Source organism: Suncus etruscus, chromosome 15 (genome assembly GCF_024139225.1).
Source record: "Suncus etruscus isolate mSunEtr1 chromosome 15, mSunEtr1.pri.cur, whole genome shotgun sequence".
Classification (NCBI taxonomy): domain Eukaryota; kingdom Metazoa; phylum Chordata; class Mammalia; order Eulipotyphla; family Soricidae; genus Suncus; species Suncus etruscus.
Window position 1 is genome coordinate 23,906,501 of NC_064862.1, and position 24,823 is coordinate 23,931,323.

General features: G+C 48.5%; 1 protein-coding gene across 1 annotated transcript in view; it reads left to right on the top strand.

Moving 5' to 3' along the window:
- Positions 1 to 228: 228 nt before the first annotated feature.
- The window catches only part of VSIG10 (V-set and immunoglobulin domain containing 10), a 32,180-nt gene continuing 7,585 nt past the window's right edge, over positions 229 to 24,823 (top strand). The window contains exons 1-5 of the mRNA XM_049788822.1: positions 229 to 627; positions 13,765 to 14,049; positions 18,914 to 19,219; positions 21,918 to 22,178; positions 24,092 to 24,385. Of these exons, the coding sequence (XP_049644779.1) occupies positions 540 to 627; positions 13,765 to 14,049; positions 18,914 to 19,219; positions 21,918 to 22,178; positions 24,092 to 24,385 (1,234 nt within the window). The 5' untranslated portion in view covers positions 229 to 539. The remainder of the gene's footprint in view (positions 628 to 13,764; positions 14,050 to 18,913; positions 19,220 to 21,917; positions 22,179 to 24,091; positions 24,386 to 24,823) is intronic.

Genomic DNA, 24,823 nt, shown 5'->3' on the forward strand with positions numbered 1-24,823 from the left:
GCTGCAGTTTGGCTAGCCAGTCTTCTAGCTCTGCTGCAAGCCAGCCCAGGAGGCCCAGGAGACCCAGGAGGCCGGGGACAGGAACTCCGTCCTGTCCTGTAGCAGCTGCAGTACTAGCCGGCCAGGCCAGCCAGGCTGGAGAGGACTCGGGCCGCGCGCTCCTCCCACCGGCACCAGGACTGGACCGCGCGCTCCGTGCGTAAAAGCCACCTCCCCACCGGGCCAAGGTGGAGGAAGTTGCGCTCCGGCCTGGCAGGGAGGCGCGCAGGGTGCCCCGGTCCCTGCGGTGGGTGACGGGGGCCCAGGGAGGCGGGGTGCGCCGTGGGTGAGTCCTCCCACCCCGGTGCGCGTCTTGGAGCGCGCGTGGAGAGCCGAGCGCAGGGCGCACCCCAAACCCAAACCCAAGCATCCTCTGCTCCTGGCAGGGGAGCTGCGCCAAGGGGCAGCTAGCTGGACCCGGGTCCCCCCAGGGGAGCACCCACCCAGACACCCCCAGCTCCGGGTTCTCGAAGTCGGGGTCCCCCCTCTCCACTGGCGAGATGGCACCGAGAGGACCACCGCGCGCGCTTTGGTTCCTGCTGAATCTTCTTGGGGCTCTCCTCGCCAGCCGCGGCTGGGTCGCTGCAGGTAAGTGTGTGTGTGTGTGGGGGGGGGGGGGGGATCCAGGGGAGCCCAGGAGGGAGTGGAGAGCCCAGGACCGACTCGACCTGACCCAAAGGATTCACTCAACTCCGGCTGGCTCCTCCCGATTTTGGGGTGTCCGGGGACGCTGTCCTTCCCTCCCCCCCCGCCGCCGCCCCCAGGAAGGGATCTCGAGTTTCTTTCCAAGCTTGGCTTGGCTAGGAAGGAATTTTCCGGGGCGCTTGAGTGCGCAAACGGGACGGGTTGGGCCCAGGTTGGGTCATTGCGGGGCATGGAGGTGGAGAGTGGGGAGTTCGGAGGTGGGAGCACTGAAGGTGGGAGCACACGGGATCAAGGGGACTTCTGGGCTGGGGACTTCTGGGCTGGTGTTTGGGAGGCGCTGCGGGGGGGGGGGGGGTGAATTCGCAGGCGGGTTTGAGTGCTCACGCCTCAGGTTTCTTTCTCAGCCCACTCTCCCTGTCCCCTGGATAGGAAGACCGAATTCACACCTGTAAGGGGTGGGCTCCTCACCACACCACCCACCACCACTGCTTGCACCTTTGCTTTTTGTTTTATTTTTTTACGTTTTTGTTTGTTTGTTTGTTTGTTGGGGGGGTCACACCCAGCAGTGCTCAGGGCTTCCTCCTGGCTCTGCACTCAGAAGTCGCTCCTGGCAGGCTCCATGTGGGACCATGTGGGATGCTGGGGATTGAACACGGGGCTGTCCTGGGTAGGCCGCATGCCAGGCAAACGCCCTCCCCGCTGTGCTATGGCTCTGCCTTCCCCTTTTCTAACTTTTTGCTTTAAACTTTTTCTTTTTGAACTTCCCTTTCCCCTGGCGTTGACCTCTTACCCTTGGCATGATTAGCAAGAGATCTTTCAGGCTGCAGGCATGTCTTCCCTCCCTGGGAAGCAAGAGGAGAGAATTGCTTTGGACGGATTTGGGGGGTTGTGGGGTAGGGAGAAGAGGACAGCAAGCAGGCCTCAGGGCTTACTCCTCCCGCTCTATGCTCAGGGATCACTCCCTGTGGTACTTGGATTAGTACTGGGGGCCCACCCCACCCACCCGTGATGACCACCAAGGCAAGTAAGTGCCTTACCTACCCTCTGCTCTGTGCCTCTGGCCACTGGACATTTTTGTTTGTTTGTTTGTTTGGGGTGCACACCCAGCAGTGTTCAGGGGTTCCTCCTTGCTCTGCGCTCAGAAATCACTCCTGGTAGGCTCCCAGAACCATATGGGATGCTGGGGATTGAACCCGGGTCCATCCCAGGTCAACCATGTGCAATGCAAAAGCCCTACAGTCATGCTATCACTCTGGGCCCTTCCTCCTTTTTCTTTCTTTTTACTTTTTTTTGGATTTTGGGCTCCTCTCACATGGCTCTGCTCTGGGGTTTTATTCCTGGCAGACTTGAGGGACCACGTGGGATGCCAGGGATCATACTGGAGTAGGTTATGAGCAAGGCAAACACCCTACCGTGTTATTGTTCCACACACACACCTTTTATTTTCTTTAAAAAATTTATTTTTTTGGTTTTTGGATCACATCCTGCAGCGCTTAGGGGTTACTCCTGGCTCTGTACTCAGAAATCGCCCCTGACAGGCTCAGGAAACCATATGGGATGCCAGAGATCGAACCCTGGTCCGTCCCAGGTCACCACGTGCAAGGCAAACACTGTACCGCTGTGCTATTGCTCCGGCCCAGGGCCTCACGTTTGTTTGTTTAGAGCTTTTATTTTAAATTTACTTTATATTTATATTTAAATTTTACTTTGTACCTTAAATATAACTGTGAAAGACTTGCAATTGACATTGGTCTCAATAAAAATTATTTAAAAATAAATCTTTTATTTTTAGGGGCCAAAGTGTAGCACAGCAGGTATGGCCCAAAATTTTAAAAATATTGTATTTATTTATTTAAGTTTTGGGGCCACACCCCGCAGTGCTCAGGGGACTCAGGGTTACTCCTGGCTCTGCACTCAGGAATTACTCTTGGCTGTGCTCAAGGGACCATATGGGATGCCAGGGATCAAACCTAGGTTGACCACATCCAAAACAAATACCCTCCCTGTCGTGCTCTGCTCCTGCTTTCCTCCTGTTTGTTCAGAAGGCAGCACACTGAGCCATGTCCCCAGCACCTCCTATGTTTTCTTTCCAGCAGTCATTTCATTAGTTCTGCTAATTTACTTCTGTCAGTTGTCGAACCCCATCATTTTAGGACAGTTTCCCCATAACCTAGATGCCCGTTTACTCTGAAAACAAATCGGGAGATCGGGTATCTCCTGAGCAGGGAAAATCGGGCTGTAGGGTGGACGGCATCTGACCCTAAAGGTGTCCCCACTTTCTTGCTTCAAGCTCTCTTTACTCCTGGGTGTGACCTGCTAGTAGGCTGCTGCAGCCCTTTATTCAGTGGTCACTGTACCCTTTTGGCCATGAGGGAAGATCAAGGGAATTGGGGTATTAGCAACCTCTTTCTTCCCAGACATTTACAACGTTTTCTACACAGTTGGAATCCTCTCATTACTATGAGGCGACTCTCAGGCCGGCAGGGACTGTCCATGAAGGGATGCTGGCCGGTCAGCTACCTGTGTGCAGTGTCAGGGGTCTTCCCTAGGTTGGTTGATTTTTGGGGTTTTTTTTTTTTGGCCACACCCAGTGACTCTTAGGAGTTACTACTGGCTCTGCACTCAGAAATCACTCCTGGCTTGGAGACCATATGGGACACTGGGATTCAAACCACTGTTTGTCCTGGGTCGGCTTCATGCAAGGCAAATACCCTACAGTTGTGCTATCGCTCTGGCCCATCTTTTATTTATTTATTTTTAGGGAGGGCCTCCCCTGCTCCCAGCTGAAGGTCATTCTCAGTGCTTCTTGACCCAGTGATATCAGGCCTGGAGAAAAAAAAATTTTGTTACATAACTTCAGACAATATTCATGTGTCTACATGTCCCAGATTGTAAGCCCTGGGTAATTCTTGAGGGAAAGCTGCTAGAAAACAAATTTTTGGGGTGCACTTCTAACTATCGGGTGGTAATGTGGGGGCTGGAGTGATAGTACAGCAAGAAGGGGTGTTTGCCTTTCATGCCGCCAAACTGGCATTCCATATTATTCCCTGAGCACTGCTGGGAACAATTCCTGGGTGCAGAGCGAGGAGTAACCCCTGAGCACCACTGGGTGTGACCCTCCCTAATTGTAATCTGAGTACTTATTTGGAAAATAGTTGTGTATATTGCCTCCTCCTGTGTTCCGCATTGTGAATTTAAGCTTGGAGAAAATCAGGATATTCTTAGACACCTTGCCTGTTGATTTCTAGTAGTGGATTGTCACCATGTCCTCTTGTTTGTCCCCGTCTGGGTAGGAGATCACAGTAGATCCGTCTGATTTGGATTCCTAAACACTTGCATAGCAATCCCAATTTCCAATGATTTGTGTGCAGCCTTAAATGATTTTCATAAGCTTTCTGAACCTGTTTCTTCAATGGTAAATTGAGGGGGTTCGATAGTCAAGAGTTTCATACCTGGGGCCGAAAAGATAGCACAGCAGTAGAGCATTTGCCTTGCATGCAGCTGACCCAGGATGGACGGTGGTTCAAATCCCAGTATCCCATATGGTCCCCCATGCCTGCCAGGGGTGATTTCTGAGCACAGAACCAGTAGTAACCCTGAGCACCATTGGATGTTACCCAAAAGCTAATAATAATAATGATAACAACAACAACAACAACAATAAAAGTTTCATACCATGGAGCTAGAATACTCTTGTGGGCCAGAGTGTTGTAGTACACTGGGGAGGGTGCTTGTTTGTATATTGACAATCTGGTTTTGGTAGGTAGGTAGGTAGGTAGGTAGGTAGGTAGGTAGGTAGGTAGGTAGGTAGGTAGGTAGGTAGGTAGGTAGAAAGGAAGGGAGGAAGGGAGGGAGGGAGGGAGGGAGGGAGGAAGGAAGGAAGGAAGGAAGGAAGGAAGAAGGAAGGAAGGAAGGAAGGAAGAGGAAGGAAGGAAGGAAGGAGAAGGAAGGAAGGAAGGAAGGAAGGAAGGAAGGAAGGAAGGAAGGAAGGAAGGAAGGAAGGAAGGAAGGAAGGAAGGAAGGTAGAAAGGAAGGAAGGGAGGGAGGGAGGGAGGAAGGAAGGAAGGAAGGAAGGAAGGAAGGAAGGAAGGAAGGAAGGAAGGAAGGAAGGAAGGAAGGAAGGAAGGAAGGAAAGAAACATGGGAAGAAATATACTACCCTTGCTGTGTCTAGGTCAGACATCACTAATGGATGCCTGAACTCTCCTCAGATCCTGGGAGGGAGGGAGGAAGGAAAGAAGAATGGGAGGAAGGAAGGAAGGAAATATGAAAGGAAACAGGGGAGGAAATATACTTACCCTTGCTGTGACCCTGTGTCTAGGCCAGATATCACTAATGAATGCCTGAACTCTCTTTCCCAGAGCCTGGGCTCAGCTGTCCCATCTCTTAACTCAACCCTCAGGTCCATCACTTCTGAGGACTTGGTGATCTGTAGGTCACCTTCAGTCACAGTGGTTAAGAAGAATGGAGTAAGCAAAGCCAGGAAGGAGAAAGCAGACACATGTATTAGAGTGGTTTCTTTTGTGATTATGTCATTCTGTCTCTTGGTGGAGAAGACAATGTTAACTCAAACCCCAAGATTAAGGTTACACCAGGGCTTTTCCAAGTTCCTTTCTTTCTGTGCCAACAAGCCCGAAAGGGGCAGGCCTGCAGATCTCTGGGACCCACTTTGCATCTGTTAATTGTACAGTTCATCTTCCCTTCCTTGGGGACTGCTGCTGAGAGCATGGGTTCTCAGGTTTCATTGTTAAAAAAATATTCTTGGGCCCGGAGAGATAGCACAGCGGCGTTTGCCTTGCAAGCAGCCGATCCAGGACTTAAGGTGGTTGGTTCGAATCCCGGTGTCCCATATGGTCCCCCGTGCCTGCCAGGAGCTATTTCTGAGCAGACAATCAGGAGTCACCCCTGAGCACCGCCGGGTGTGGCCCAAAAACCAATATATATATATATATATATATATATATTGTTTGTTTGTTTGTTTGTTTGTTTTTGGTTTTTGGGTCACACCCGGCAGCGTTCATGCGTTACTCCTGGCTCTGTGTTCAGAAATCACTCCTGGCTGGCTCAGAGGACCATATGGGATGCCAGGATTTGAACTGTGGTCCGTCCTGGATTGGCTGCATGCAAGGCAAATGCCCTACCTCTGTGCTATCTCTCTGGTCCTAGGTCTTTTTATTGTTGCAGTCTCAGTGACAGACCATAAAATTGACCTCTTTCAAATGTAGCTCATTAGTTTGGCTCCTCTTTACAAGATTGTGCCAGCAGCACTTCAGATTCATTCCAGAGTCTTTTCATAACCCCCAAGAGAAACTCGATGTCATAAACATTCCCTCTCTACTCCCTTCCTTCCTCCTAGACCAGCCACTTCCCTTCCGCCTGACACTTCTGTCTCTTTCCCATCACCATAGATTTGCTTCTGCCATAATTTGCTTTTCAGGCCATTCCATGTAAATGGCATCACACAACAGGTCATATTATGTGGCCACTAATGCTAGCTTTCATGCTATCTTCAGGATTTACCAAGGTGGTTGTTGTTGGTGGTTTTTTTTTTTTAACTTTAAAAATGTTTTTAAGGGGCAGAGCGATAGCACAGTGGTAGGGTGTTTGCCTTGCAGGTGGCTGTCCCAGGATGAGCCCAGCTTTGATCTCTGGAGTCCCATGTGGTCCTTCCTGAGCCAGGACAGATTTCTGAGTGCAGAGCCAGGAGTAACCCCTAAGCATCACTGGGTGTGGCCCAACCCCCCCCCCAATTTTTTTATTTAAAGCATTAAGATTTACAAAGTTATTCATGGTTTAGTTTTAGCCACACAATTTTTTTTAACTTTTTTTTTTTTGGTTTTTGGGCCACACCCGTTTGACGCTCAGGGGTTACTCCTGGCTATGCGCTCAGAAATCGCCCCTGGCTTGGGGGGACCATATGGGATGCCGGGGGATCGAACCGTGGTCCATCCTACGCTAGCGCTTGCAAGGCAGACACCTTACCTCTAGCGCCACCTTCCCAGCCCCTGCCACACAATATTTCAACACCAATCCCATCACCAGTGTCCTCGTCTCTCCACCAATGTTCCCTGAGTCCATCCCATAACACTACCCCCTGCTCCAGGGTGGCATCATAACAGACCTTTTTTTTTTTTTTTTTTGGGTTTTGGGGCCACACCCGGCGGCGCTCAGGGGTTACTCCTGGCTGTCTGCTCAGAAATAGCTCCTGGCAGGCACAGGGGACCATATGGGACACCGGGATTCGAACCAACCACCTTTGGTCCTGGATCGGCTGCTTGCAAGGCAAACGCCGCTGTGCTATCTCTCCGGGCCCCAGACCTTTTTAAGTTTGGTTGTTAAAGTTTGGGTTTCATAATTTTATTTTTGCTTATTATTATTATTATTATTTGGTTTGGGGGCCACACCCGGTAACGCTCAGGCGTTACTCCTGGTTAGGCGCTCAGAAATTGCTCTTGGCTTGGGGGACCGTATGGGATGCTGGGGGATTGAACCGCGGTTCATCATAGGCTATTACGGGCAAGGCCTTACCGTTTTACCACTGCTCCAGCCCCTCTTGATTTTTATTGTTGTTGACTGTGGCTTGGATATTTAGTTCTGTTCTTTTTTTTTTTTTAAGTCTCACCACTTTATTTATTTATTCAATTTATCTGTTTATTTATTTTATTTACTTACTGTTTTGGGGCTCAGGAGTTGCTCCTGACTCTACACTCAGAAATGGCTCCTGGCAGGCTTGGGGGACCATATGGGATGCCGGGATTTGAACCACCACCCTGGATCGGCTGCATGCAAGGCAAACACCCTACCGTTGTGCTATCTCTCTGGCCCTAGTTCTCTCTTTTTTTAACTCCTCCAGTGCACCTAAGTCCCCTTGGCCCCTTGTCTTTCTCTTCCTCCATTCAGTTTCTTTGCTTCTTCTCACTATACTCTGGACCAAGAGTGTTTTTGTCAACCAAGTATGTTATTATTTGGGTTTGGGTTTTTGTTTGTTTGTTTTGTTTTTCAGCACACTCAGCAATTCTCAGGGATTACTCCTGATTCTACACTCAGAATCACTCCTAGAAAGCTCGGGGATTGACCTCAGAGTGGCTGCATGCAAGGCAAATGTCCTACTCACTGTTCTATCGCTCCAGCCCCTATTCCTGGCTCTTTAATAAGTTGGGATGTCTGATGGTGCTGGATGTAAGGGTTGGGAGGAGGGCTATATGTGATGCCAAGGATTCAAACTGGGGTTGGCAGGAGGCAAGTGATATGGAATGTGCCCTCTGTCTTTCTGGCCCAAGATACATCAGTGCTGCTCTTACTTTCCCTGATAATATTTCCTTGTATGGCTGTACTGCCTTTATCTGATCCATTCATCTATGGATAAAGAGGGTGCTTTCACTTTTGTGTGTGTGTGTATGTGTGTGTGTGACTGCTGTGATCCAAGTTTTGGTGTGTACCCTTGGGTGTACCCCTAGGAAGGAATGGCTGAGACATCGAGTAACTTTTACCCAGTGAGCAAATGCCAAGCCATGTCCCAGAGTGGCTGCCCCATTTGAAAAATTCTTTTGGATAAGATCTGCAATCTTGACCTTGTTCATGGAGAAATGGGACATGGATTAACTCTGAATTTGTCATGCATTAAAAAAATGAAATTATTCGGATTTATGTAATCACTAAGAAAAAATACAGTAGATACTGGATTTTTTTTTATTTCTTATTTTTTGTTTGTTTTTGAGTTTTTTGTTTGTTTTGTTTTTGTGGTTTTTGGGCCACAACCGCCACACTCAGGGGTTTCTCCTGCTCTGCACTCAGAAATCGCTCCTGGCAGGGTCGGGGGGGGGGGGGGGGAACTATGGGATGCTGGGAATCGAACATGAGTTCGTTCTGGGTCGTCTGGTTGCAAGGCAAAGGTCTTACTACTGTGCTAATCTCTCCGGCCTCTGGATTTTTTAAATTTCAAAGATAAATTAAGTACATTTTCAGAATAGACTCTGGAGGCCAGAAAGTTAGTACTGGAGTTAAGGATTTGTCTTGCGTGCAATCAACCTCTGATCCATCCTTGACATCTGACATCCCCTGAGCACTATCAGAAGTGATCTCTGAGAGTAGAGCCAGAAGTAAGCCCTGAGCACCACCAGGAGTGAGCCCTGAACACAGAGCCAAGAGTTATTCCCGAGTACCACTGTGTGACTAAAAAAAAAAAAAAGATTCTAACAAGGGACTAGAGAGGTAGGTAGTACAGTGGGTAGGGCCTTGCTCTTGCCCCTTGCATGGGGCTGATCTGGATTCAATCCCTGGTCCATGTGGTCCCCTAAACCCCACCAGAAGTAAGTAAACCCTGAGCACTTCTGGGGTTTTGTGGCCTCAAAACAAAACAAACATGTCTCTAAAGACAAAAAGAAAGGGAGAATGGCTGGATCGATAGCACAACAGTAGGCATTTGCCTTGTATGCAACTACTCAGGACAAACCTGAGTTAGATCCCAGGCATCCCATATTGTCCCCCGAGCCTGCCAGGAGCGATTTCTGAGTGCAGAGCCAGGAATAACCCCTGAGCACCGTGTGGTGTGGTCCCAGAAACAAACAAACAAAAAAAATGTGTGGATGGGAGGAAACAGGAAAATTCTGGGTGGAGAAAATGCTGCAGCATGCTGGAGCAATGCTCTCTCTGTATGTGGGAGGTCTGGATTTGATCCCCGGTGGGCCTCCAAAGTAGGATGAGCCACAAAGTGTTGCTGGGTGTGGGGCACCCCCCCCAAAAAAAAAACAAACCCCAATCAAACAGTTGGATAGAGAGCCAGTAAGGTGTCTTGAGTGGTAAATTACATCCTCTGTACTTCAATGTTCCCCTCCCTGATACCTATACCAGATATGGCCTTGGTCCCTAAACATAACCAGGACCAAGAGTGACCCTTTTTAACAACCCTAGTATTGCTGGATGTGGCCCCTATTCATGACAAGTTAACAGGGTAAGTAAAAGATAGGATGGTATAAATATCAAGTCCATGAAGATGAAAATGGACACAAAAGGATTAAATTTGCTAGCTAGAAGATAGCGTTCAATTCAGCTTAAAACTAAACAAGTTCAAGGGCCAGAGTGATAGCACAGTGGTAGAGCATTTGCCTTGCACACAGTCGATCCAGGTTCAATTCCCAGCATTCCATATGGTCCCCTGCACCTGCCAGGAGTGATTTCTGCATGCAGAGCCAAAAGTTACCCCTAAGCACTGTAGAGCATGAACCCCAAAACCAAAAACATAAAACAAAACAAAAAAGCTAAACAAGTTCGGGGGCCCAACAGATAGTCACTTGCCTTGTATGCTGCCAACCTCTGTGCAAAACCAACATGACCTATGGTCCCCCTAAACTCTTACCAGAGAAGTTCCAGGAGTAATCCCTGAGCACTGCTAGCTATGGTCCACATCACTGGACTGGACTGGAATGGAATGGGGGAATGGAATGGAATGGAACAGAATGGAATGGAAGAATAGAATATAATTTTAAAAAATCACTAGAATATGGGGCCAGAGTGAAAGCGCAGTGGTATGGCATTTGCCTTGCATGTGGCTGACCCAGGACAGACATTTGATCCCCGGCATTCCATATGATCCACCGAGCTAGGAGCAATATCTTTTTTTGGGTTACAATATAAGAATTTTATTAATATTTCATGAACTACTTTTATATGTGCCAAGTATTGCTCTTCAATCTATAATAAACAGGAGCAATTTCTGAGTGCATAGCCAGGAGTAACTCCTGAGTGTCACCAGTGTGCCCCGCCCCCAAATCACTAGAATAGAATAGAATTGAATAGAAACAGAATAGAACATGGGGCCAGAGTGTAGGGCATTTACCTAGAACAGGCCAACACAGGACTGACCCCGGCATCCCATATGGTCCCGAGCCTACCAGGAGTGATTTCTGAGTGCAGAGCCTGGAGTAAACCTGAGTGCTGCCAGGTGTGGCCCAAAAGTGAAAACAAAACACAACAAAAAGAACAATATAGAATAGGGGCTGGAGAGATAGCATGGGGGAAAGGCATTTGCCTTGCATGCAGAAGGTCGGTGGTTCAAATCTTGGCATCCCATATGGTCCCCTGAGCCTGCCAGGAGCGATTTCTGAGCAAAGAGCCAAGAGTAACTCCTGAGCACTGCCGGGTGTGACCCAAAAAACCAAAAACCAAAAAAAAAAAAAAAAAAAAAAAAAAGAAAGAAAAAGAATAATATAGGATAGAAAAAATATTCTGTGCTGTGTATCAGACACATAGCCTAAAAAGGAACAAAGAGAGCAAAGAATGGGACAAGTAGAGTCAGTGTATTTGTTTCCCAGGACTGCCTTCACACAGAATCACATACCAAGAGACTTCTTGGAGCAAAAACGTCTCTTCTCATGACTCTGGAAGCCAGAGTCGAAGTCAAGTGTTGGCAGGCTTGTTCTTTTTTCTCCTTGTTTCTGGAGCCTGCCAGCAAAGCTTGGCATTCCTTCCCGAGCAGAGTGGCCACTCTAGTGTCTACCTGTATCTCCATGCGAACCTACTCTGACCTTTGTGTCCAAGCTCTCTCCTCTTCAGAGGACACCCCCATTCTTGCATTTAACCTTCCCCCCTAAATCCACAGTGATTTCACCCTGAGATCCTTCCTTCACTTGGTGATGTTGGCAGACTTAGTTCCCAGTAGGGTTGGATTGGGGCATGCCCCCATAAAATAGCAGCTGATATAAAAAGTTAAAAATAATTCGGGGGAGTCGGAGCAGTGGCACAGTGGTAAGGTGTTTGCTTCGCATGCGCTGACTTATGACATACTGCAGTTCGATTCCCTGGCATCCCATATGGTCCCCCAAGCCAGGAGTGATTTCTGAGCCAGAAGTAACCCCTGAGCATCACAGGGTGTGGCCAGAAACCAAAAAAAAAAATCTGGGGGGAAGACACATGCAGATGGGAGCCCCGCAATCTGCATGCCAGCACCCTCTATCCAACCACACCATGGAGGATGTGTCCGAGTACAGTCACACAGAGGAATACACGGGGGGATCTAAGGTCAAAGCAAGCACAAAATCAGTAGTATGATGGTCAAATATTAATTGAAGGCTTGAGCTGGGGTACAGGTGAGAAAAGAGCTTGACTGAATATTTGGGGTTTTTCTTGTTTGTTTTGGGGTTACACCCAAGGGTGCTCAGGGATTCCTCCTGGCTCTGTGCTCAGAAGTTGCTCCTGGCAGGTTCGGGAGACTTTATGGGATGCCCAGATTCGAGTGGGTTCTGTCCTGTGTTGGCTGCGTGCAAGGCAAACGTCTTACCGCTGTGCTACCACTCTGGCCCCTTGACTGAATATTGGATTTGGGGAAGTTTTAGACTGTACAGTGAAAACAAATCCTGTCACTGGAAGATCAAGAGCATTAAATTTTTCAGGATTGCTGCTGATGTCGATAAGGTTTTGGAACTCAAAGAATCCACAAACTTGGATGGCAAATTGAAAGGCACTAAAAGGGCCAACTGACCTTTTAAAGGGAAAGAATACCCCCACCCCCCAAAAAAATGGATTGTGTGGGTGGATTAAGCCCAGATATATCTGAAGCACAAATTAAAGAATGTTTTGGAACCTTTGGATGGATTAAAAATCTCTCCCATGGCTACAGAAATAAGTAAGAGAAGAGGATTTTGCTTTATTGTGTAAGGCAGAATGAAGAATGAGGGGAGGCACAACTGGTAGTGCTTAGGGATTACTCCTGGCTCTGCTAGTCTCTGGAATATGGGATGCCATGGATAGAACCCAAGTAGACCACATACAAGGCAAGCATCTTAACCACTGTACTATCACTCTGGCCCCTGGTGTTTCATTTTGATTTGGTTTGGTTTGGTTTTGGGGTCACACCCTGTGGCACTCAGGGATTCCTCCTGGCTTTGTGCTCAGAAATTGCTCCTGAGTGCCAAGCTCTTTTGACTGTAACAATACCAGGACTCCTGACAGCTTCTTCTCCATTATCCCAGGCCTGAGGCCTCTGCCTTGGGACAGTGATCGTGGAGGAAACTGGACAATCTGATACTTCTTGGAAAGATGGACAGCAGTCACTGCTTGGGACCTGGTGATGAATTCTATTGAGCCAGATCCATTGCAGGGAGCCTTGTTAGTATTGGCTAGCCATCAGAATATTCTAGAAAGCTCCCACATAGCCCAGTTTCTGACTCTGAAGTCCTGGAGCGACGTGGACATGTCCTGCTGGACTTCTGGGCAAATGTGTTCCTGCTGCCTGGAAAACCCTCCTACCCCTCCCCGTTTGTTCCTGCATGACCTCCACTTAGATCTCACGTGGATTCCCCGACATTCTTGTGGCTGGACCTTCGAAATGTCTCCTGCTTCTTCTGACATGTACTCGTGCTCCATCACTACCAAATTTACCATCTTTTTCTTCCCAGTAGAACCAACTCCTGAAGTCTTGGTTCTACCCTGCTTTGGCTCTCCCCCTTAGTCGTCTGCTCAGGGCTAGCTCAGCTGGGTCCACAGACATTCCAGTGACCTCTACATCTGGGATCCTTGGCAGATGTTGGAGAAGGGGGAGAGGCCCAAAGAGCAGAAACAAAGTCCAAGCTCTTCTTTCCACCTATCTGGGTCTCTCTCTCTCTCTCTCTCTCTCTCTCTCTCTCTCTCTCTCTCTTCCCCCTTCTTTCCCCCCCCCCCCGCCTCTCTTTTTGTTATCTGGTGGCACTCGGGTTAGTCCTGACTTGGGGAACCATATGGGAATGCTAGGATTGGCCTCATACAAGGCAAATAATGCCCTATCCAGTTATCCACTGTGCTATCTATCACTCCAGCCCCAACACAAATCTGAATTTTGTTTGTTTTGTTTTGGGGCCACACCTGGCTGTGCTCAGGGGTTATTCAGGGGTGCATTCAGAGATCATTCCTGATTGGGCTCAGGGGACATTATGAGATCAAAGACATCTAAACCACAGGCAAGGCCAGCACCCAACCTACCATACATCTCTCTACCTCCATGCCTGATTTTTATTTTAGGGGGAAAAATTCTAGTGTCCAAGACCTACACAAAAGCACAATTGTCCAGTAGAGTGGAAAGGCCTTTAACTCCTGCCCTTTTCCTGTACAGGACCTGAAGCCATTACTGTCATCGGAGAGGTTCATAGGAATGTGACTCTGCCCTGTGGCAACATTTCGGGACCCAGGGGGCAAGTGACCTGGTACCGGAATGACTCGGAACTCATCTTCCTCCAGTCCTCCAACCCCAGAGCCCTGCCGGTAGAACCTCGCTTTTCTCTGGCCCTCGATGCCTCCCTGAATATTGAGAGGCTAATCCTGGAGGATGAGGGGAACTACACATGCCAGGAGGACCTGAACCAGACGAGAAGTTTCCATGTGGAGCTGCGCATGGCCAGTAAGTCGATGGAAGGGCAGGCTAGGAGGGAATCAGAGCCGTGTCAAAGGCTTGAGTTACATCCTGGGCTTTGAACCCACACATGGAGCGGCCTCTTCACCTGTTTCCTCTTGTAGAAAACTGCAAACAGGGCCCGGAGAGATAGCACAGCGGCGTTTGCCTTGCAAGCAGCCGATCCAGGACAAAAGGTGGTTGGTTCGAATCCCGGTGTCCCATATGGTCCCCTGTGCCTGCCAGGAGTAACCCCTGAGCACCGCGGGGTGTGGCCCCAAAAACAAAAACAAAACAAAACAAAATCTCTGGGGCCGGGTAGGTGGCGCTGGAGGTAAGGTGTCTGCCTTGCAAGCGCTAGCCAAGGAAGGACCTCGGTTCGATCCCCCGGCGTCCCATATGGTCCCCCCAAGCCAGGGGCGATTTCTGAGCACATAGCCAGGAGTAACCCCTGAGCGTCAAACGGGTGTGGCCCAAAAACCAAAAAAAAAAAAAAAAAAAAAAAAAAAAAAAGAAAACTGCAAACAGAAAGCACTCTTGCCCAACAGAACTGTTGTGATGTCAGTTTATCTACACAGCAAGTGCTCTCAACAACTCCTCTGGCTTTTAGCTGCCTATTATCCTTGCTGTTAATATTTTATTAGGGGAACAAAGACAGTACAGTAATCAAGACATCAAGTCAGACTGCCTCGCTTCCCCTCCTAAGGCCATGTCTGTCGCCTACCGTAAGTAGGTTGACATCTCGAAGCTCCATTTTTTCTCCTTTGCCAACAAGAGCTAAACTGTGGCATACAGCTGCCATGTTCTCACACCAATGTGCTGGGTATAGGCTGGGTATAGGCTTTGGCATCCAGCTACTAGGACTACTATGGTCGTGCTACTATGAATGTGCCTATAGGGTCTGTGTGTCCTGCATGTTAGCATATACGTGTAAATTTAGAGCAGGACTTGGCAAAATACAGCCTCTGCCAACCATTTCTGGTTGACTGCCTTTTGTGGGGGTTTGGTGGAGGCTTACATTCAGCAATATGCAGGAACTGCTTTCAGTTTTTTATTCAGGGGATCACTCTAGCAGTTAGTTCCAGGGATTGAACTTGGGCTCCTCAAAGTATAGGCTCAGCGCATTGAACTCCCTTCTCCAGCTCAGTATTTTTATTTGAAAGCAACCAGGTTGTATATGATCCTTTTTGTTTGGTTGGTTGATTGGTTAATTGTTGTTATTGTTGTCATTGTTGTTCAGGAGAGAGCTACACCTGGGCTTATTCCTGACTCTGCACTCAGGGCTCACTCCTAGGGCCTTGGGGCACCATATGGGGTGACAGGGATTGAACCTAGGCCACCCTAGATACTAGGCCACCCACTGTACAATCTCACTGGTCCCCATAGTACTTTTTAAGCTTAATTTAGGAAACAAATATATCTGTTCAAGAATTAAAATTCTATCCTGGGGACAGAAGAAAACCCTGGAGGTTTAAATTAGCAGGGATGTGGCCTTGGGAGAGGGTACTCAGCAGTTCATAAATATTATGGCAGAGGGTCCAGAGCAATAGCACAGTGGCAGGGAGTTTAACTTGAATGCAGCCAACAGGGGACAGACCCAGGTTCGATCCCTGGTATCCCATAGGTTCCCCGAGCCTACCAGGAGTGATTTCTGAGTGCAGAGCCAGGAGAAACCCCTGAGCGCTGCCAGATATGGCCCAAAAACCAACCAACAAAACAAGTAAAATAAATATCATGGCAGGAACTGAGCATGCCCAGTGGGAGTGGGGATTGGAAGTGGGGGACTTCAGGGCCACTTCAAGATCTGAAGACGCTTTCTAAGGTTTCTGCCCATGTCCCAGGTTTGGGGCTTTGAGAAGGGTGTTTGTTAGTAGCCGCAGACATCAGAGATGAATCCCTGCATCACATGAAATGCATTGTGGATGTGTTACAAAGTCAACCGCTCTGGTGCCCACTGTGGGCCTCCTGTCCTTCCCTCTGGCCACCGAGCACTGACAACCAATTCTCTTGTGCCAGTCTGGCTGACTGAAACTTCTTTTCGACCACAGCCAGCAAGGCAGCATGTACAAACATCTCTATCTTTATATCTCTCTCATTTATGGTCGCTTTATCTGATGCAAATGCATTAATCATTGACTTCATTTATTAGAGGACAAGCGAGTTTAACTGTTACCTAGACGTGAGGGACATAGAATACCTTTGGTTCATCCGAGTGAACTTGCATCTTCCCTTCCCTTCCCTTCCCCTCCCTCCCCTCCCCTCCCCTCCCCTCCCCTCCCCTCCCCTCCCCTCCCCTTCCTTCCTTCCTTCCTTCCTTCCTTCCTTCCTTCCTTCCTTCCTTCCTTCCTTCCTTCCTTCCTTCCTTCCTTCCTTCCTTTCCCTTTCCATGGTCATACCCAGCATGCTCAGTATTACTCCTGGCTCTGTGCTCAGAAATCATTCCTGGCAGGCTTGGGGGATCACATGGGATGCCGAGGATCAAACCCGGTTCTGTCCAGGGTCAGCCATGTGCCAAACTTTTGGTAGTTGTGGCGGGAAAGAAGAGTGTGACTTCTGGGGCCAGAGCGGTGATGCAAGGGCATTTGCCCTGCACACGCTAAACTAGGACTGAACGTGGTTTGATCCCCTGGCATCCCATATGATCCCCCAAGCCAGAAGCGATTTCTGAGTGCACAACCAGGAGTAACCCCTGAGCATCACCGGGTATGGCCCAAAAACCAGAAACAAAAACAAAAACAAAAAAAGAAGAAGAGCGTGAGTTTTGGTTTTGGTCTTGGTCTCAGGATTGACTTCTGAGACACCTGATGTCCTCTAGAAGTTTCTCTACCATGAGAGACATTTCCCATCCGAATTAAAACTGGTAAAAGGGTGTTTCCTCTCTGCACCAGGAGGTGAAACAGGACTAAAACTCAAGGGGCATTCCTGGTTGTATACACAGCACCAAACCCTCCATGGGGGCAGAGTACCCCCTGGAGTAATCCTAGCCCCTTATCTTATCACCTATGACTGTGACCCCTTAGAAATAAAAATGTACCAAACCTTTTAGACTATGCTCTCTTTGCATTAACTTGATGATTTTATTTTTGCTTTATTCTCCTTTATAAATTTCTTTGTTTTGTGAGGACCACTTCTAAGGATGCTCAGAGGTTAATTCTGACTCTGTACTCAGGAATCACTCTAGTTTCAGAGGACCAAATGGGATGCTGGGGATCAAACCTGGGTTGGCCACAGGCAAGGCACATGACCTACCCACTGTACTATCTCTATGGCCCTAGGTTTTTTATCCTTGTATCTATGTCTGAGGGATTACTGTGTTAAAATTTACCCTGTAAGCCACAGGGGCCAGTGTTCTCTGTTTAGGAACTTCAGCACCCAGGATGGCTCACATTTAAGATTTTAGACTTATCTACTTTATTTAAGGGGGTCTGAGAAAACCTTTATTCCCTCTCCCCACTAATAATTGTTTTCTTTTTGTTCTGTTTTTTTTTTTGTTTTTGTTTTTTTGGGGGGGGCCACACCCAGTGATGCTCAAGGGTTACTCCTGGCTATGCGCTCAGAAATTGCTCCTGGCTTGGGGGACTGTATGGGATGCTGGGGAATTGAACCGAGGTCCATCCTAGGTTAGCACATACAAGGCAGACACCCTACCGCTTGTGCCACTGCTCCGGCCCCTCTTTTTGTTCTGTTTCTGTTCAAAGTTCTACAGACTAAGTTCAACATTAATGTATCCCCTTTAATCAACATTGTCCTGTCTGGATTCCTCATTTCTTTAAATAATGAGATGTGGGGCTGGAGCCAGAGCACAGCTGGTAGGGCATTTGCCTTTTCAACCCAGTTCTGGTCCAGAATAATCATTCCCAATTCTCATTGTCATTAGCGGTCCCTTCTCTACCCAGACTGCACTTCCCTTTTGCAGAAATCTTACTACCTCCTGGCCTTTATCTCTATTATTTCTGGATATTATTATTTATTCATTTATTTATTTATTTTTGGCTCACACCCGGCAGCACTCAGAGGTTCCTCCTGGCTCTACGCTCAGAAATCGCTCCTGGCAGGCTCAGGGGACCATATAGGATGCCGGGATTCGAACCACCGACCTTCTGCATGCAAATGCCTTACCTCCATGCTATCTCTCCGGCCCTATATCTGGATATTATTACCGTATGATCTTTTCATGTATATCCCACAAATGAGTGAGATTATTCAGTATCTGTACCTCTCCCTCTGACTCATTTTGCTCAGCCTGATACTCTCCATTTATGTATAAGCAAATTTCATCTCTTCATTCTAACAGCTGTATAGTATTCCATTGTGTAGATGTACCACAGTTCTTTTATCTATTCATCTGTACTCAGGCACCTGGGTTGTTTCCAGTGCTGCCATGAACATACGAGCAAAGAGGGCTTTTCTGCATTATTTTGGGGCCAGCACTTATGACCTATTGTCACTTAGTCTTGGCAAAAAAGAGTCATCCTCAGACTACTTCTTACTCATTTTTGTGTCTGTTAGAGCCGATAAGGAGCTAACATCAACATTTTTTGGTAATATTTTTTGTTTTTGTTTTTGTGTCACACCCAGCAGTGCTAAGGGGATATTCCTGGGCTCTGCACTCAGAAATTGCTCCTGGAAGGCTTGGGAGACTGTATGGGATGCCGGGGATTGAACCCGGGAACATCGTGGGTCAGCCAGCTATGCACAGGCTCTCCGCTGTGCTATCTCTCTGGCCCCACATATTTTGGGAGGCAGGGGTGACCAACCCAGTGCTCAGGAATCACTCCTGGAAACCAATCATATGTGTTGCCTGCTCTGCATGTGAATGACTTAGTGTCACTCTGGCCCCTAACAAGCCTTCCTCTGGTCATGTCATCCCTAGGTGGCCCCAACCAGGTACAAGTTGACATTGTTGCAACTGGCACCCTGCCCAACGGGACCCTGTATGCAGCCAAAGGCTCTCAGGTCACCTTCAGCTGCAGCAGCAACAGCTCGTGGCCCCCGGCCCTCGTGGAGTGGTCTTTCGGGGTGCCGGGGTCCAGGACTGAGTCCTTTGGAAGTCAGCTGGTGGCCTGCAACTTCTCGCTCCTTCAGATGTCACACAATCTTCAGGGAAATTACACCTGCACAGCTACCAACACACTCAGTGGGAGACTCCGAAAGGTGGTCACCGAGCTCCTGGTCTACTGTGCGTAAAACGAGCCCCTTCCCGCTGCCCCTTCTGGACCCTGTGTCTTCATCTCTAGTCCCCAAAAGCAGGCCCAGGGCATGCTGTCCACTGACTGGCTCTTGTGCAAACCCAGTGGTCTTCAAGCATCTCTTCTAGCAGGTTGGGAGTTGGTTCTTCAGGAGATGGGACCCCTCAGTTAAATCTCGCTTTTTTTTTTAATAATGTCTTTATTTAAATACTGTGATTACAAACATGATTGTAGTTTGTCATAAAAAAAAAGAACACCCCTCCTTCACCCGCGCAACCTTCCCACCACCAATGCCCCCCTTTTTCCTCCTCCCCCAATCCCTGCCTGTATTTGAGACAGGCATTCCACTTCTCTCACTCATAACATTGTCGTGCTAGTTGTTAGTGTAGTTATTTTTCTAACTGCATTCACCACTCTTTGTGGTAATCTTCATGTCGTGAGCTGGACCTTACAACCCTCCTCTCTTGGTCTCTGAGAATTATTGCAAAAATCTCTTTTATTTTCCTTAAATCTCACAGGTGAGTGAGCCTATTCTGTGTCTAGCTCTCTCCCTCTGGCTTATTTTACTCAGCATAACAGTTTTCATGTACATCCATGTATAGGAAAATTTCATGACTTTATCTCCTGACAGCTGCATAATATTCCATCATGTATATGTACCTCAGTGTCTTTAGCCATTCATCTGTTCAAGGGCATCTTGGTTGTTTCCAGAGTCTGGCTATTATAAATAGTGCTGCAATGAATATAGGTGTAAGGAAGGGATTTTTGAATTGTATTTTTGTGTTCCTAGGGTATATTCCCTAACAGTGGTATAGCTGGATCATGTAGGAGATCAAATTCCAGCTTTTTGAGGAATCTCCATATTGTTTTCCATAAAAGTTGGACTAGACGGCATTCCCACCAGCAGTGAATGAGAGTTCTTTTTTCTCCACATCCCTGCCAGCATTGGTTGTTCTTGTTCTTTGTGATGTGTGTGTGTGTGTGTGTGTGTGTGTGTGTGTGTGTGTGTGTGTGTGTTTTAAAGATGAAAGTGAGGGGCTGGAGAGATAGGCTGGCAGGGAAAGTGATTGCCTTGTATGGGGCCAATCAAGGTATGGTCCCCTGAGCCTGTTAGGAGTGTGAGCCCTGAGTGCAGAGCTCTGTGTAAACCTTGAGCACCACCATCCAGTGTGACCCAAAAAAAGAATCAAAAAAAGGGTGGGGCCAGAGAGATAGCATGGAGGTAAGACGTTTACCTTTCATACAGAAAGTCATTGGTTCGAATCCTGGCATCTCATATGGTCCCCCTAAGCCTGTCAGGAGCGATTTCTGAGCATGGAGCCAGGAGTAACCCCTGAGTGCTGCCGGGTGTGCCCCAAAAACCATAAAACAAAAAGGTGAAGTTACTGTTGTTGTTTTGTTTTTGTTTTTGTTTTTGTTTTTTGGTTTTTCGGGCCACACCTGTTTGATGCTCAGGGGTTACTCCTGGCTAAACGCTCAGAAATCGCCCCTGGCTTGGGGGGACCATATGGGATGCCGGGGGATCAAACCGCAGTCCTTCCTTGGCTAGCGCTTGCAAGGCAGACACCTTACCTCTAGTGCCACCTCGCCGGCCCCAAAGTTACTGTTTTTAACATGAACCATTTAAATTGCACCACTTGAGGCACATTTATTTATTTTTTATGAAGATGAAGGTACCAAGCTGAACACAAACCTTTTATTTTATTTTATTTTATTTTATTTTGTGCGGGGGGTGGGGGGGGAGGGCACACCTGGCTGTATGCTCAGAAATAGTCCATGGAAGGCTCAGGGGACCATATGGGATACCAGGGATTGAACCTGAGACCCTCCCAGGTCAGTCATGTGCAAGGTAAATGCTCTGCCGCTATGCTATTGCTCGGCCACCTTGCATTTTTTTTTAACTTGGGAGGTAGGGAAGCAGTAGCCCCAGTGATACTTCGGGGGCTACACCCAACTCAGTGATTAGGGGTCCCTTTAGTAGTACTGGGAGAAACGTGTAGTTTTGAGGATCAAACCTAGGCCTTTGTTTGGAGGGGGGATACACCTAGAAATGCTCAGGGGTTACTCCTAGGGCTATGTTCAGGAATCACTCCTTGCAGGCTTGGGGAGCCATATGGGGTGCTGGGGAATGAACCTAGGTTGGCCACATGCAGGACAAATGCCCTACCTGTTGTGCTGTCACTCTGGCCCCAAATTGGGCATTTTTGATGCAAAATGTATGCTTACCCCCCTTTGAACTGCCTCTCACCCAATATGTTTTCAGTAACAAATGTGCATAGTAAAAAGGAACTGTTTTGGGGTGAGAGCATACTTTCTCCCTCAACCTTTGCTTTCTGCCAGAGCTCACACTGACCCATCCCACTATCCATAGTGATAGATGGTTCTATTTCATGGGACCGAAGTCCCAAACAACTGCCACTTCCGGGCCCCTGGAATGCAGCACACATGTGATGGATGAAAGACGTCTGTCATTTTATTATTTAGCAGTTAAATAGCCCCAAGGGGCTAGTGGGAATGTGAAGATGAAAGAATCCCCTCACCTTCACCCCAGCTTGCTCCTCACTCCCAAGAGAATTGGATGAAGCTTGAAGGTTACTGAACCCCACTTTGCACACTTGCTGGCTCCCAGCCCTAAGACACCTCCGAGAGTGTGTGATGGACCTTGTGTTCCTTCTCTGTGTCCTGCAGCTCTGCCTCCATCCGTGCCACAGTGTTGGGCAGAGATGTCGCCAACTTCACCTGTCCTGCGCCTCACCTGCCGCTGGGATGGGGGGTACCCGGATCCCACCTTCCTGTGGACAGAAGAGCCAGGGGGTGTGGTCCTGGGGAAGTCCCAGATTGGAGTGGAGATACTGAACCAGTCACAGCTGATGGATGGCAAGAAGTTCCAGTGTGCTGCGAGCCATATCCTCGGACCCGAGTCGGGGTCCAGCTGCATGGTACAGATCCGTGAGTACCTCATCTCGGGGCCCCTGGGATTTGGGTGACTAGGACCCTGATCTTCTTTCCCTCTGGGAAGGAATGGAAGGAAACCCTAAGGTATCAGCTGAAGCAGATCCTTCCCTTTTCTGCCTCTTATTTGTTTCCTATCTTTGGGACTTGGGTTTAAGGAACCCAGTTTCATTTGTTTTTTTGTTGTTGTTGTTAGAAAGAAATTTTATTTTTTTAGAAATTTATTGATTGATTGATTGATAGATTTTTGGGCCACACCCATCGATGCTCAGGGGTTACTCCTGACTGCGCTCAGAAATCACTCCTGGCAAGCTTGGGGGACTATATGGGATGCCAGAAAAGAATCAGGTTCGTCGCCAGGTCAGCTGCATGCAAGGCAAATGCCTTACTGCTGTGCTATCTCTCTGGCCCAGGAACCCAGAATCTTGGTCCTGACCCCAGTTTTTTCACTTGCTAGTCATTAATTATCAGTTCTGGGCCTGGAGGCTTTCACATTGTTAGGAAATGGGGCTGGGAACTAGACAGACCAGGTTCATTTACAGGCTCTAGAGAGATAACACGGTTCCCACCCCTTAAGCTTAATGGCGTAAAACAGCTAATCACTGGCTAGGCCACACTGGGAAAACTTTGCTTCACTTACCCTGGGGTCTTGTTGGAAGATGGGGTTGCATAGACTGGCATCATTGGGAAGAGCCACTTTTTTTTTGTTTGTTTGTTTTTGTTTTGTTTTTGTTTTTGGGCCACACCCGGCGGTGCTCAGGGGTTACTCCTGGCTGTCTGCTCAGAAATAGCTCCTGGCAGGCACGGGGAACCCTATGGGACACCGGGATTCGAACCAACCACCTTAGGTCCTGGATTGGCTGCTTGCAAGGCAAACACCGCTGTGCTATCTCTCCGGGCCCTGGGAAGAGCCACTTTTACCCCCTCACTAGACAACCCCCTTCCGCCTGGCAAGCAACATCTTCGGTCTCTACACTGTTGCTAGGGTATCCTCACAACATGGCTGGCTTCCCTTGGAACAGGGGGTGTGAGAGGAGATCTACATAGGTAGATTAAGCCCCTTTTTAGGACTTAACCTCAGAAACCATGTGGGGGCAGGAAAGGTGGTGTTGCGGCCAGTGTTAAAGTTCTCACTGGTTCCCTGCAGAGTCCCCTGAGTACCCCTAGGAGTGGTTTACCATGGGGTGTGGCCCCAAACCAACAAATACAGTGACTATTTTATGGGACTAGAGAGATAAGACAGGGGTAAGGCACTTACTTGCCTTGGTTGTGGCCTTTGTTCAGTCCCTAGGCTTCTCCAGGTGTGACCCAGACACCTCTCCCTGCCCCAACACACACACAAAGACACACACACACACACACACACACACACACACACACACCCATCCATTTTGAGAAGTCATCTGACCTCCCTTTGTCCATTAGAAGTGAGTTGGTGGGGCAAAGCAATAGCACAGCAGGTAGGGCTGGCGTTCGTCTTGCATATGGCTGACCAGGGTTCGATCCCCAGCATCCTATATGGTCCCCCGAGCCTGCCAGGAGTGATTTCTGAGTGAAGAGCCAGGAGTAACCCCTGAGCACTACCAGGTGTGGCCCAAAATAAAAATAAATAAATAAATAAATAAATAAATAAATAAATAAATAAATAAATAAAAAGGGGCCAGAGAGATAACACAGTAGTAGGGCATTTGCCTTGCAGGTGGCCGACCATGAACAGACCTGGTTCAATCCCCAGCATCCCACATGGTCCCCTGAGCCTGCCAGGAACAATTTCTGAGCACAGAGCCAGGAGTAACCCCTGAATGCCAACACCAGGTGTGGCCCCCAAACCAAAAACTAAAAGGAAAAAAAAATAAAAAGAATAATCTTCATAATTGTGTTTCTCTCAACTTTTTCTTTGTGATCCCCAGGGAGCCCCTCCGTACTCTCAGAACCCATGAGGACTTGCTTCAATGGGGGTGACGTGACATTCACCTGCCAGGTGGCTGGTGCTTATCCCCCCGCCAAGATCCTGTGGCTGAGGAACCTCACACAGCCCGCAGGCCTCATCACCCCGAGTAGCCGTCATCTCATCACGCACAGTGGCCAGAGCTCCACGCTCACCATCCTCAACTGCTCCCAGGGCCTGGACGAGGGATACTACGTGTGCCGGGCCGAGAACCCCGTGGGGGTGCGGGAAGTCGACATCTGGCTGAGTGTGAAAGGTGAGGGAGGGGAGAGGCCCAGGGCTGTAGAAGAGCCAGGGTCACCCCTGCACTCATGGGGTGCTCTCTTAATGTGGGTCTCTGCCAGCTGGGAGCAGGGTCTGGCTTGTCTAGGACCCACAGTATGGCTGAAGAAATGCTTATCTCATTTCAAACCTCTAACATGTATGTGGGGATCAAGGATTTTAGTTTGTTTGTTTGGGGGTCACAGCTGGTGGAACTCCGGTTTATTCTTGGCTCTGTACTCAAAAATCCCTCCTGGTCTCCTCTCCCCTCTCTAGTCCTCTCCTTGACCTCCCCACCTCTTTCTCCCTTCCATCTCTCATCTTTCTTCTTTCCTCTCCTCTCTACTTCATTCTCCCTTCTGTTCTCTTTCCTCCCCCTACTCCCTCCCTCCTTCCCTCCCTCCCTCCCTTCTTTCTCTCTGTCTCTCTCTCT